We start from the raw sequence: 12650 nt of genomic DNA, 5'->3' as shown, positions 1-12650 counted from the left end.
GGATGGTAAAGCACAGCAGATGGAGGCTGAGAGCTCAGTCTTAGTCATATTTGACTTTTATGAAGCATCATGCTCACTGTTTGTGTAATACCACATCTGAGGAGTCTGATTTTAGTCCTTACACTTTGCTTAGACCTTTCGCTTCTGTAAGGGGAGAGCAAGAAAAAAGAAAGTGAGAGAACCTAGGGCATGCAGATGAGATGCGAGAGTATGGATAAGTTCACTGAGTGCATTTAATTTCTTCCAACGATGCTCAAACTCCAACAGTAATTATATTGATATAAATACTTGAACTTAAATAGCGTGTCAGATTTCCAGATGTCCTTAAAAATACCAAAATACAAAAGGTTAGACACATTTCTTTAAATGTAAAATGTTATTGCAAATATTCTGTGATGCTGTTTACTGCTTCAGTCATGGAGCATTACTGTGTGGTTAATTTTTTGCACATACAGATGGTCCTCGAGTTACAATGACGATAACGATATGACAAAATTGTAAAAATATTTTTTTCTGTTCAAACAGTTTCAAACAGCAAATTTAGTTATAAAAGCATGTCTTCCAAGCACCCAAGTAGGTCTTCTGCTTGTAAGGAAAAAAAAGAAGAGGAAATCCATCAGTTTAGAGCAGAAAATATTAATTATAAATCAGCATCAAGCAGGAAAAACTGTCACAGTCAACATCTTCGATTTACGATATTTTTGACTTACAATGGGGTCGTTGTAACGTATCTCCATCGTAAGTAGAGAACTACCTGTATTTGCAATATATATATATATATATATATATATGCAATATGGCAATATGGCAATAAGCAGTAAGCACTGAGCAGGACTGGATGATCAGAGATCAGAACGTAACGTCAACAAATAACGTACTACAACTTTGTAGTACCGATACAGGGCAAACTACTTTGAAATTAATTTTTATCGTGCATCTAACATGTAATAAGAAACAATGTACTAAGTTTCATTAGGATCTGTAATGTTATTTCGAAGAGTTTACAATGCGTAAGAAATCGGGTTTTTCGCGAGTTAGCCGCGATCCAGGCCGACTTTATCAAAACCCTTTCTTAGTGAGCACCTAAGACCCAAGAGGAAGGTATGTTCCAAATTTCATTGCAATCCGTTCAGTGGTTTTTGAGATTTCGTGATGAGTGAGTGAGTCAGTCAGTGGTATTTGAGCTTTATATATATATATATATATATATATATATATATATATATATATATATATATATATATATATATATATATATATATATATATATTCTGATAGTAGATGTGTACAAGATGAGACTATAAGACTGCATAAGACTCCTTAATCTTTTTGAAAGCAATGCCATTTGAAGGCACGTTTGCAGTTAAAAATGGCCAAGAAAATGGCTGCAACCTCAACAGTTTAAATCTTGCATCTACTTCATAGAAAATATTTTGGTTTATAATTCTATACAATAATTCTCTCCAAATTTTTCCACAGATTTTTTTTTCCATGTACTTTTATGACATTTGGCAGACACTAGAAACTATCCAGGGCACCTTTCAATTATCTCATTTATGTAACTGAGGAGTTGAGTGTTAAAGGCCAATGCTCAATGTCTTACCCACTAAGCTGTCTTATATTTACTGAAACTACAGTATATAGGAATTAATCCAGTTTAACATATTGCAGCATGTTGTTTACATCGCACAATTTAATTTGCATAATAATCCATTTAACAAATGGTGGTTAAGGTGCTGGGTTACCGGTTATCAGAAGGTCAGGGGTTCAAGCCCTGGTATCCGCAAGCTAACACTTTTGGGCCCTTAACACTTTGTGCTCCAGGGGCGCTGTATCATGGCTGACCCTGCGCCCTGACCCCAGCTTACAAACAAGCTGGGATAAAGGAAGAAAATATTTTCACTGTGCTGTAATGTATATGTGACAAATAAAGGCTATTCTGTTCTTAACGAAGCCATTTTACAGAGATGCAGATGTGGATCTGAATCACTAATGATTAGGCAGTGATAGTGACAAGACAAATTCCATAAAACAACATGAAGGAAAGTCATTTAGATAGCAATCAAAAGACGCATACAACTTTGAAATAATATTGTAGCACAAATCTTATGTAAAGTCTCATTAACAGTTAATTCATTTGTAATTTTTCTCAGATTTCTTTAGACTTAACATTATACTCCTTGCATTAGTAACCCAAGCTTAATATCAGTGTCTGTGATAATGTGCCCTGCCAGTAATGCAAGCTAAGATGCATTAAATTGCCTGAGTGGAGCTATAGTCTTTCTCTCTCTCTTTCCCGACTGCTATCTGCCCAGTGCCACAGCATCAGAGATCTAAATTATTTACCCACTCTGACCTACTTGCAGCGCGTTTGAGAGTTGGAAGTTGAAGAGATATTGCTGTGAGCAAAAAAAAAAAAGCTGCCATGTGTTTATGGCAACTACACTGATATAACTGTGCAGGGGGCACTCCCACTCCCACCATCTCACACTCTTTCTCTCTCCCACCATTGTTTGTGTGGGGTGGAAGTCTGTGATGCCGATGAGACGTCCTGACTGGAGTGGGCACTGCCCTGATGCCCGTGGGTAGTGTGTGTGTGAATGCAAGAGAGAGAGAGAGCGAGAGAGAGTACATAGAGGCAGATCGATGTTACATCCATCTCTGCCTTTCTGTCGACTCACACACAGACAGGCATGCGCCAGCTGGCGTCAAATCCACACAGCTAATCAGAGAGGTGTGAATGCTGGTGCTGAATGAATGCCACCACTTCACATCGTCAGATTCTTGCTGGAGATCGGAGCAGAATGTAGCACCAACATTCTCCACACAGCGCAGATCGGCTTTGCAGTCACGGGCGATCGTCTAAGTTGATTTCTGGGCTGATCTTCTGCACTAGAATTCCATCGACAGAAAGATTGCAACGATGGCTTTCTTTCCTTTCGGGACTATTACTGGAACAGAGGCAAGATTTCGCTATTTGGTGTTTGTTAGTTCATGCATTCGTGTGGATATGGCCTTGTTCCAATTGATTTCGGTTACCAAGGCGGAATGGGATTAGTGTTCTTTGTTTGCATTCTGAACAAAAAAAATGAAAAGTGTATACTGTTATCATATCTGTGGATATATTATGGATAAGTGTGTGTGTGTGTGTGTGTGTGTGTGTGTGTGTGTGTGTGTGTGTGTGTGTGTGTGTGTGTGTGTGTGTGTGTGTGTGTTTGCGTGCATGTATATATGTTCTGGATTTGTGCAGTTGGAGTTGATTTAATTGACTGAAATCTTAGTTTTAGTCGTTATAAAAAGTTTAAGGTTAGAATACAAAATTGAATTTCAGCAACATCTTTCTAATCAAGTTTGATGAAAAATAAGATTGTAATATGTATTACTATGGTTATAAAATCTGTAAATCATAATTACTATTGTTTTATTGCCTTTAAGAGTGTGTAAATGATAGGCCTGTGGATATAAACAGGGATGGTAGAGCATCATATCTCTTTTATTTGGATATCTTGGATCTCTTCAAACAGAGACAAAGACAAAGAATGCTGGTGCAAACCCACACAGGCTTGAAAGAGACAACGAAAATACAAACGCTTTTTGTAATGTTTGAAAGGAATATTTTTAATCATTCCCTTCTCTCTCTTTGTCTCTCTCTTTCTTTCAACTCCAGGACGATCTGTTAGTAGCATCAGCCGAATGTCCCACTGATGATGAAGACATTGACCCATGTGACCCAACCTCAGGTGGGTTAGGTTAGTCATCTTTCTTTTTTATTATTGCTGTCCATGTGTCTTTCTTTTGCTGCCGCTCATTTTCCGTAAGTCAACCATTTTTAATGTGTATGGTGGTTAATCATGAGTTTATTCTAAACCCTCTTCTTTTGATGAAATCAAACGATTCGTTATTCGACCGATCGGACCTGAAAATAATATGAAAATCAGCATTGAAGCAGAAAAGCATACTCTTTAACCCCGACCAGTCTTTTTACAATGGAGTAATCATTTATTCAAGTATTTAATTTACAGTATTTGACTTATGTAATTCTTGTTGAGACAAGACACAAATTGTTTGAACTTTTGATTATTGAGCATAGATTCAGGACACTAATGTAAAACTTATGGAAAACAAATTATCCACTGTAGTGAAAGGAACTACCTAGATCTGTTTGCATTGTGTTATATTGACAAGTTTGTACACTCCACTTAGTTGCGAAGTCTTTTTAAGGTTTTTTGTAGCCTACCACTGAGAGTTCAATTAGAAAGGCTTTTGAAATCTAAGAACCATTTACGGTACATGAAGCTCATGAGAAACCCCATAAGTTTAAAGTGTTAATCATAGTCTGACTTTGTTTGATGCTCTTTTTCCATTTTAAAATTCATCTATTCACCGCTTCACATTTTTTATTTAATTTCTTCTTAAAACCAACACAGGTATATTTTTGCGGTGTTAATGTGGTGTTTGAAGTTTGATGTGGAAAACAGAGATTAGGGAAAAGACCACCGAGCATGGTGAAATACCTTTTTTTTTTTATCTCTCAGCAACGTGGCTTCATGCTAATGCTGTCAACTGGTTTTGACAAAAAATTTTAAAGAATAAAGGTTAAGAGAAAGAGTTTTCTTTAGCAGCCCAATGCAAGCTGCAAGTGACCTATGCGTTTGTTTAATTTACAGAACCGTTGTAAGCATGTCAGAAAAATAATGAAAAATCCCTCCTAAGGCAAGAATTTGAGCAGATGCAGGCTAGTGTAGTGAATATAATGAATGAGGCTACTATAGTTAGAACTGAGATAAAGCTGAATAATAATGTTAGCAGCAATGCAATTTCTGTTCTTTTCCCGCATTGTGATCACTCTATTACGCAAAAGCACAGGCCACAAACCTGATTTGTTCTTCAGACACATTTATCATCATATTTTTCCACACCTGCAGGCTGCAGTTGACTCAATGACAGTAAGGGTACTTGTTTGTTTTAGGTGTCATTTCACTCCAGCGTTTTTAAGTCCCGCCTGCAGCCAGGCAGAGACCTTATGAGTCGCCTTTTTCAATGTGACTTAAAGCAAATCATGACATAAATCACAAAAAACGGATCACCATCTCACTGCTTTGAAATTAACAGCACGTAAATAAAGCTCGCTCGCTGGTTGCCAGAGATAAAAAAATGTCTTGCACATCCAATTTAATCACTGTGTGTTAGTGCATCAGCTAATAACAAGGTGCACTTTATGGCTTGCCAGAGTCAATGTGATGAGTAGATTGCATTAAAGCCGTAAGATGAATGCAGGCAACAGGCCAACGCCTTGAAGATGCACATATCAATGCTATTCTGGATTTTTTTTTTTATGTATACTGTACACACTACAAAGCGGTTATCAGTCAATCCGGTTGAGCAAAAACCATTAAATCCATTTTGTAAGAAATTGATTTCTTTCATGTCTAGCCTTTTTTTTATCATCCTTTCAGCATTTCCTAATAAAGCTCTCTTGCTTATAGCCAAGGGCTTATCACTAACTGTACTACTCTATGCGCTGTATTTGCGTAGAGTAAATATTTGGCTTGATTACCTATTTGTGCTTGGCTAATCTATGATAAAAGGCTGCTGTTAGAAAGTAGACCAATCAATGCTTTTTAATGAACAGTCTTGCCCTTTCTGTCTCTTTCTGTGTATACAGCACACCCTCCCCTGCCGGAAGCAAAGGGTTACCCGAGCCCAGAGGTGATACGCGAGTCCAGCAGCACCACAGGCATGGTGGTGGGCATCGTAGCAGCCGCCGCCCTCTGCATCCTCATCCTCCTCTACGCCATGTACAAATACCGCAACCGCGATGAGGGCTCGTACCACGTTGATGAGAGCCGCAACTACATCAGTAACTCGGCCACACAGCCCAACGGAGCAGCGGTCAAAGAAAAACCCATCGGCGTGGCCAAGATCTCCAGCAAGAACAAAAAGAACAAAGACAAAGAGTACTACGTCTGATCCCACAGACTCCCCTCCCAACTCTCCCGGTGTTCCTGTGTTCAGAAGCACACAGGCGAAAGGGAGGAGACACCAACCCTGTGTATAGTAATTAAGCTGAAAAAAAGCACAGTCTTAGTTTTAACTGAGACACAGATATACTGTTACTAACAATAAGAACATATACTTTATACTCAAGCACACAAGAACTATCCAAATCTATGCGTGTGTACAAAAAGGAATTGAGTAAGAATGAAAAGGATCCTTGAAAATGAAAATCACTCTTCTGGACAGGGACAAGCCAGTACAACCCTGTATGTTAGGGTGAATCTCTTAAAGACATGGCCACTGGTCAGAACTGAGGTCTTACTGTCTTTCATATTATGTTGCCTGTGTATGTGTTACTGGGACATGCCCTCTACATGCAGAAAACCCATAAACATCTGGAAAATTGAATTAAAAAAAATAAAAAAGACATTCACTTAATCAGAGGAAAAAGAGACTTATTACACTGAGAAGCTACCTACTGTATGATCGTTAAATCAGCCAAAGTATTTGCGCCCCTCCCCCCCCATTTCTAATGGCAGTGTTGGCCATATGGAGACCGAGCCAAACTGAAGATAACGAAAAAGGATCCAAATATAAGTCAGTATCAAGGATGAATACCTTGGGTTCAAAGAGGACTTGGAGGCCTTATTATGAAGCAAAGTGTAAAAAACGATCGTTGTTTCTTTTGTTTGTATGTTTGTCATGACAATGACAGCAGCGATGAGGTGGCGATGCTGACAAATAAGGTGAAGAACCTTGGGGTCGTTTGGCGATAGTTTGAGAAATACTCCATGCACGTGAAGTATCTTATTACATATGTTTATATACGGTGCAAAGACTATCTATGTGTGCTCTCTGGACTGTGGCTGAAGTGGTGTTTTATAGCCTGTTATATAGATGATGCCAACTACAGTATACCTGCTCTTCAAACATTTTCTAGTAAAAGCAACTGGGAAAATTATTAAAAAGAGAAAAAAAACTAAATGTTAATGTGTTGCTATAGAGATAGAACCGTTTCTGCCATTAGCTATGAACATTTGGGCTCCTGTATATTTTTTTTTCTCCTTTATGCTCACATTCAATGCCAGTATTTTTTTTCTGCCATTACGTTTTATTTTTGCAACTACTCCTTTTGTGTCAGCATACAAAAGACACAAACACTTTGGGTTTTGGGGGGAAAAAATCAAAACCATTACGAAGTAAAACGATTGGAATTGTTAAAGCAATATTACTTTGCTCTTCTGACATGGGATGACATCTTGGTGTTAAAAAAAAACAAAAAAAAAAAACAAAAAAAAAACACAGTGAACTGAATCCCAAAATATACAGTATGTATTGAAATATTTCAGCCAGAAGACACAAATCTCAATGAGAACTAAGAATTTATTATTTGTGAACACTCTTTGCTATATTGTACTACACTGAAAGCACAAGAGGCACAAAATACATACAATTTCAGAATAAATGTTAGATTTTTTTGTTTTTTGTTTTTTTGTGTGTTTTTAATTTGTGTACAATTTTTCTATGATACCTTCTTTTGTTTTTATTGTGACAATTCTTTAACGACCTCAAAGTGAAGATTTATTATGAAAAAAATAGTTTTGAAAAATCGAACAAATAAATAAAATATTAATTAAGACTTAAAGCTATTTGCCTCTTATTATTCCTGCTAACACCACAACAAATTACATCAGAGTGCTATTGTTAAGTCTTGTTAAGTTTTCTATTTGTATTTTATTTCTTAATTCTTTTATTTACATATTTCCATATACAATATGTGTTTTTCTGTTTGTGTAGCTGATATCATTAGAGTTAGACACCAGGAAAAGATATGCACGTATAAACAAGCAAAAAAATGCTGCTGTAAGTTATTAAACTGAACAAAAGATTAGTTCTCTGAGGTCGTGTGTCAGAAAAAACAGCAAGGGGTGAGATGTGAAAGAAGAATGAAATGCAATAAAAAGCAAAGACAGGTCTTCATTCACATTTTGCCTTCTGTCAGAAATGCCACCCTAACCCCAAATCTCTGCAAGGTGCATTATGGGCTTACAACAGGGTACAACAGTTGGAAATGAAACTGTTTTAATGCCTTGTTAAATTTTAGTGCACCGGATATTCCCTTCTCTGTGGTTGGATAAATGTGCAAAATAAGTGGAGAATGGAAAAAGTACCTATTGTTCTATGGTGAATGTAATGTGAGTTTGACATATGGGTTATCTAGGGCATGCAGAATAGTCATTATCAAAGTTAGGGGTTAAGGCATGAGGTTCTTTTAATTGGATGGCATAATTGTTTGACATGAGGCATGCCTTTCGGTTTATCTGCAATTTTGTGCTGTCTTATGAATTAATGCAAAGTGAGTAGGACAACATTTTAGAAACTGTAAAAAAAAAAAATATAATAATAATAATAATTCACTGGTTTTCACTTTCTTGTTGTTTTTTTAGCATTTGATATCAAATACATGATTGAAGTCTGGCAAGAAAAAACAAGTATTGAGCAAAATTAGGTTTTTCTGCCAATAACATAGGCTCACCAAATCGCAATGGGAATGTTTTTACTGTAATTAATCTGCCCAGACATTCTTTCTGAAAAGTCATGGATAAGGATCCAGTTAAACAAACACACTAATGAAGCAGTTAGTCTTAGCAAGGTACATTAAACCTTCCATTCTAGACAAAAGGCTCTTTTTCTATATATGGTATACATATACATGCTGAATATAAATGAGTACGTTATTCAAAGCACAAAATGCTCTAGACCCTTGCACTAAAACACTTTCCTGGTCATCTCACAGAGCCTCATACTGGGTCTTCAACCTGCAGGAGGTCATTGATCCAGTATGATAATGAACATCACTTATACATCATGCGTGGCTGAACAAGAACAGCGCTGTGCCCTCAGAGAGCTGGATGCTGTGGGCATGCGGTCACAACGCTGGACCTGCAGGCTGGAACCGCTTTTTCATTTTCTGCACAGGAGGAGGCGAGGGAACAACTTGCATAAAATAACCACTACTATAGGGAAGCGTCCTCGCCAATTTATGGTTCATGAATTATTCTCTGCAGCCGCAGACCGTTTGTCATTTCGACTTTGCTGAGGAAGGGAGAGCTGAGCAGGTGGGAAGGGTAACAAGGGTCTGAAGATGGTCCTATGGAAAATTTACTTACAGAAGGAGGTTCACACTCAGGTCACGAAGGGTTACAGCTACACAGAGATTTGTGTTTTCCTTTCCTAGCATATCTTCTAGAGCCCTTAAAGCTCTTGTATATTAGTCAGTGATTTAAATCAGGTGTTAAATGAGGCAGAACAGTAAACTCAGCAGTGCTGTGACCTTCCAGGACATGATTCTGACACTCTTGACTGATCGCTTTAACTCAATCAGTAGGTCCAGACTTCAGTTCTTCACACAACCTGGGCTTATTTAGTAAAAGTATTGAATATTAACCAGTATAATTAAATGTTTTGTTTTTATTAAATTATTTTATGTTCATTTAATTATACCTATTGTAAGGTTTTCTTACCAAAATCAACGTAAATGGTTGAGAAACGCATTTTAAAGCATTTGGTGTATAAGGCTGGAGCTTCTAATCCATAAAAGGTGCAAACTACACTAAAAAAAAACAAATACCAGAGATGTACCAATCCTTACTCCTACTCATACAAAATGCTCGGATATCAACATCTGATACCATGTAATATGCCACACTAATGAATAGACAACAGGAAATGACAGCAATCTGGATGCATTTCACAATTAAGAATGGCAATCAAAGCAAAACAGATTGTAACCTGTGTTCTATACAAATATCCAGAGGAGGTACTTCAGCATTTTCTTACAATACAAGAAACCTGATAAAAATGTTACAAAATTCACTTCAGTGACCAACATTGAAGCTAATTCAGGCTAGGCAAGAAATAAATGGTTACAATCATCACTTGAAATGAAATGAACAGCCCATTGTTACTGACAATCAGCTGCTGTTGATAAATGACAAGCTTCCTGCATTCAACAAATGAAGATAAAACTGAATCTTACTTTTAGCTGTAGCACAGACAAACCCCCTCTGTCTATGCAACCCTATTAGAGCCAAGATAACTAATGTAGCCATATAGTGTACTTTAAAATTGATTTGCCATAAAGAACAAATCTAGTACCCAAAGTGCATAAAGTCACACATATGCTTTTCATGGTCACATAAGCAGAGCTATATATTTGGTCTGAAAAAGATAGTGGTGATGCATCCACAAGAAATCTAAATTACTATGTGAAACTCAATATGCTCTGCTATTTAATGCAGTGTAAAAGTAATATAAACTATTTTGTGCCTTCTGTAAGTATTCATTCTCCTGGAACTTTCCACATTTTGTAGTGTTACATACCTAATATTTTTATTGTCTTACATTCAATGTATTACAAAATACTTTTATTAACGAAAAAATAACAAACAATAAAAATCAGAAATGTATTGTAAATGTATTCAAATTCTGGGCCAGTGTGTAGTAAACTACTGTTGCTTTGGTTATAATTACAGCTGCAAGTCACAGATTTGTCTCTATCAGCTTTGCAATTCTTGATTCTATTTGGTTTCTGGCCAAACAGTATTTGCTATGCAGATGTGCCCTAAGCTACATCAAATGAATAACCCATGTCCAAGGTTCTATAAAAAAAAGTTGTTTCATTCTACAAAGGAGGATCCCTGAAAAAAAAAAAAAAAAGAAAAAAAAAAAAAAAAAGACTTAAAACTAAACAAAAAAGAACCCAGAGGAACCCCTTATTACAGATGTGCATGTACAGTGTACTTTATTTTCCCCAGTAGTTTCCCTAGAGCCTTATCTACTCAAGACCGCTAATAATCATCTGTCTTTTTTGGTACAATCCACTAGTTACATTTTCTTGATGAGATGTGGCTGTCCATCAGACTGAATGGTCTTTAATAGCTTTTCTCCATTGTACCGTGGGGTCTTTTTTAGCCTTGTGCAGGCGGCAACGACAAATGATTATGCCCAGAAATCTATTAACATCAGCAGCTCTACTGTGTTCCACAGGACAACTAAATCTTCTCATTGTGTAACTGAGTCGTAGTCATTAACTGGATTCTGTAACATGGCTGTGCCAATAATTTTACATCAGATTAGACGTGTTTGGGCTAGAAGAAGATTTGCCTTGTGAAAAAGCAATAACGTATAAAAATATTGTTTTAAGACACAATGAAATTCAAGAGCGAGTTAACACGCTTCATGAGCTCAGTATTAAAGGGCAAAACGAGAAAAAAAAAATTTATTCCCAGAGTCACAGGCAAAGATCTGCATTGCAGAATGCACACATTTAACAGAGCAGATCATTGCCTAATATGCTTTTTTTATATTTCTCCATACTTTGGGGTACTGAAAGAGTACAATGGCATTTAATTGGTTCAATATAACAGAAAAAAATTGCATTAAATTAAATTAAAATGGTAAAATGAGGAAAGTCACATGTGGTGCTTTAAAATGAATCACTACACACATCTATATAATGTTCAATATGAGTTATATATCTCATATGATACGAAACTACTTTGCAGGATCATGGAAATTCATCTACCATTTTAAATTATGTAAATCTCCAACACTGGTGAGAAACAGACTGAAGGTCGTGCAGCAAACTTGTGACAAAAATGCCAATTACATCACGATGCTGTGAAACTAAAAACTTGGGATCTCTGTAGATGCAGCTTCAGATCTTTGCTACAGTCCAAATCCACCCACACTGCTGGCATCATCGTAGTTAACATACATGCATCAGTGTGTCTCTCTGCTACCAGCGCCACAAATTAAGCAGAATTTTTTGCTTCTTATTTGACAGAATTCTCTCTGTCACCTGTCAGTCACAACCAATCGAAGGTGTCTGTTAACCCATTTGGAGCAAAGAGGGTAGCTAGTGCTAGGTAGGTAGTGTGTGTGTTCAGAGGTGGGAAGTAATGAAGTACAAATACTTTGCTACTGTACTTAAGTAGATTTTGCTGGTATCAGTACTTTTCAAATTTTAGCTTTAATCTATTAATTTGGTAAAATGTCAATTTTTTTTTTTCCACTGCACCCCATTTTCAGCCTATCAGCCTATTTCCTGTCATTGCACGGCTTTTTCAATCTACCATTTGTGTATAATTTCCTGGCTCTCAAACACAACAGATGTAGACTACTTTATGAAGCTAACAATGAGCAGGCAGAAGGCAACAAGAAATATTAAGTTAATGTGGATGAGACGGAGGGAGTCAGCGATGTAAACATGACTGAGAACAGAGACATTCCTTTCTTTCCTATTCCTTTATTTCTTTGCTTGTGTTCTATATGGTGGGTGTTCAACCTGGACACATTCATTGGGTAACAACATTTTTTATTAGTTTTGTATTAATATACAGTACAGACCAAAAGTTTGGACACACCTTCTCATTCAAAGAGTTTTCTTTATTTTCATGACTATGAAAATTGTAGATTCACACTGAAGGCATCAAAACTATGAATGAACACATGTGGAATTATATATGGAATTATATACATAACAAAAAAGTGTGAAACAACTAAAAAATGTCATATTGTAGGTTCTTCAAAGTAGCCACCTTTTGCTTTGATTACTGCTTTGCACACTCTTGGCATTCTCTTGATGAGCT

At 36.8% G+C, this 12650-nt stretch overlaps 2 protein-coding genes across 45 annotated transcripts in view; both read left to right on the top strand.

Moving 5' to 3' along the window:
• The window catches only part of nrxn1a (neurexin 1a), a 158117-nt gene extending 150475 nt beyond the window's left edge, over positions 1-7642 (top strand). For 25 of the 44 annotated variants that reach the window (XM_083556424.1, XM_083556390.1, XM_083556407.1 and 22 more), the window contains 2 exons: positions 3668-3749; positions 5666-7642. In XM_083556424.1, the coding sequence (XP_083412550.1) occupies positions 3668-3749; positions 5666-5970 (387 nt within the window). In that variant the 3' untranslated portion in view covers positions 5971-7642. The remainder of the gene's footprint in view (positions 1-3667; positions 3750-5665) is intronic. The other 19 variants (XM_083556410.1, XM_083556383.1, XM_083556412.1 and 16 more) reach the window with 1 other exon arrangement.
• Positions 7643-9203: 1561 nt separating this feature from the next.
• The window catches only part of pigf (phosphatidylinositol glycan anchor biosynthesis, class F), a 218768-nt gene continuing 215321 nt past the window's right edge, over positions 9204-12650 (top strand). Inside the window, exon 1 of the mRNA XM_083556653.1 lies at positions 9204-9218. The gene's annotated coding sequence lies outside the window, so the exon portion shown is untranslated. The remainder of the gene's footprint in view (positions 9219-12650) is intronic.

The sequence above is a fragment of the Silurus aristotelis genome (assembly GCF_946808225.1).
Source record: "Silurus aristotelis genome assembly, chromosome: 12".
Classification (NCBI taxonomy): Eukaryota; Metazoa; Chordata; class Actinopteri; order Siluriformes; family Siluridae; genus Silurus; species Silurus aristotelis.
This window is presented reverse-complemented; position numbering and strand designations above follow the sequence as displayed.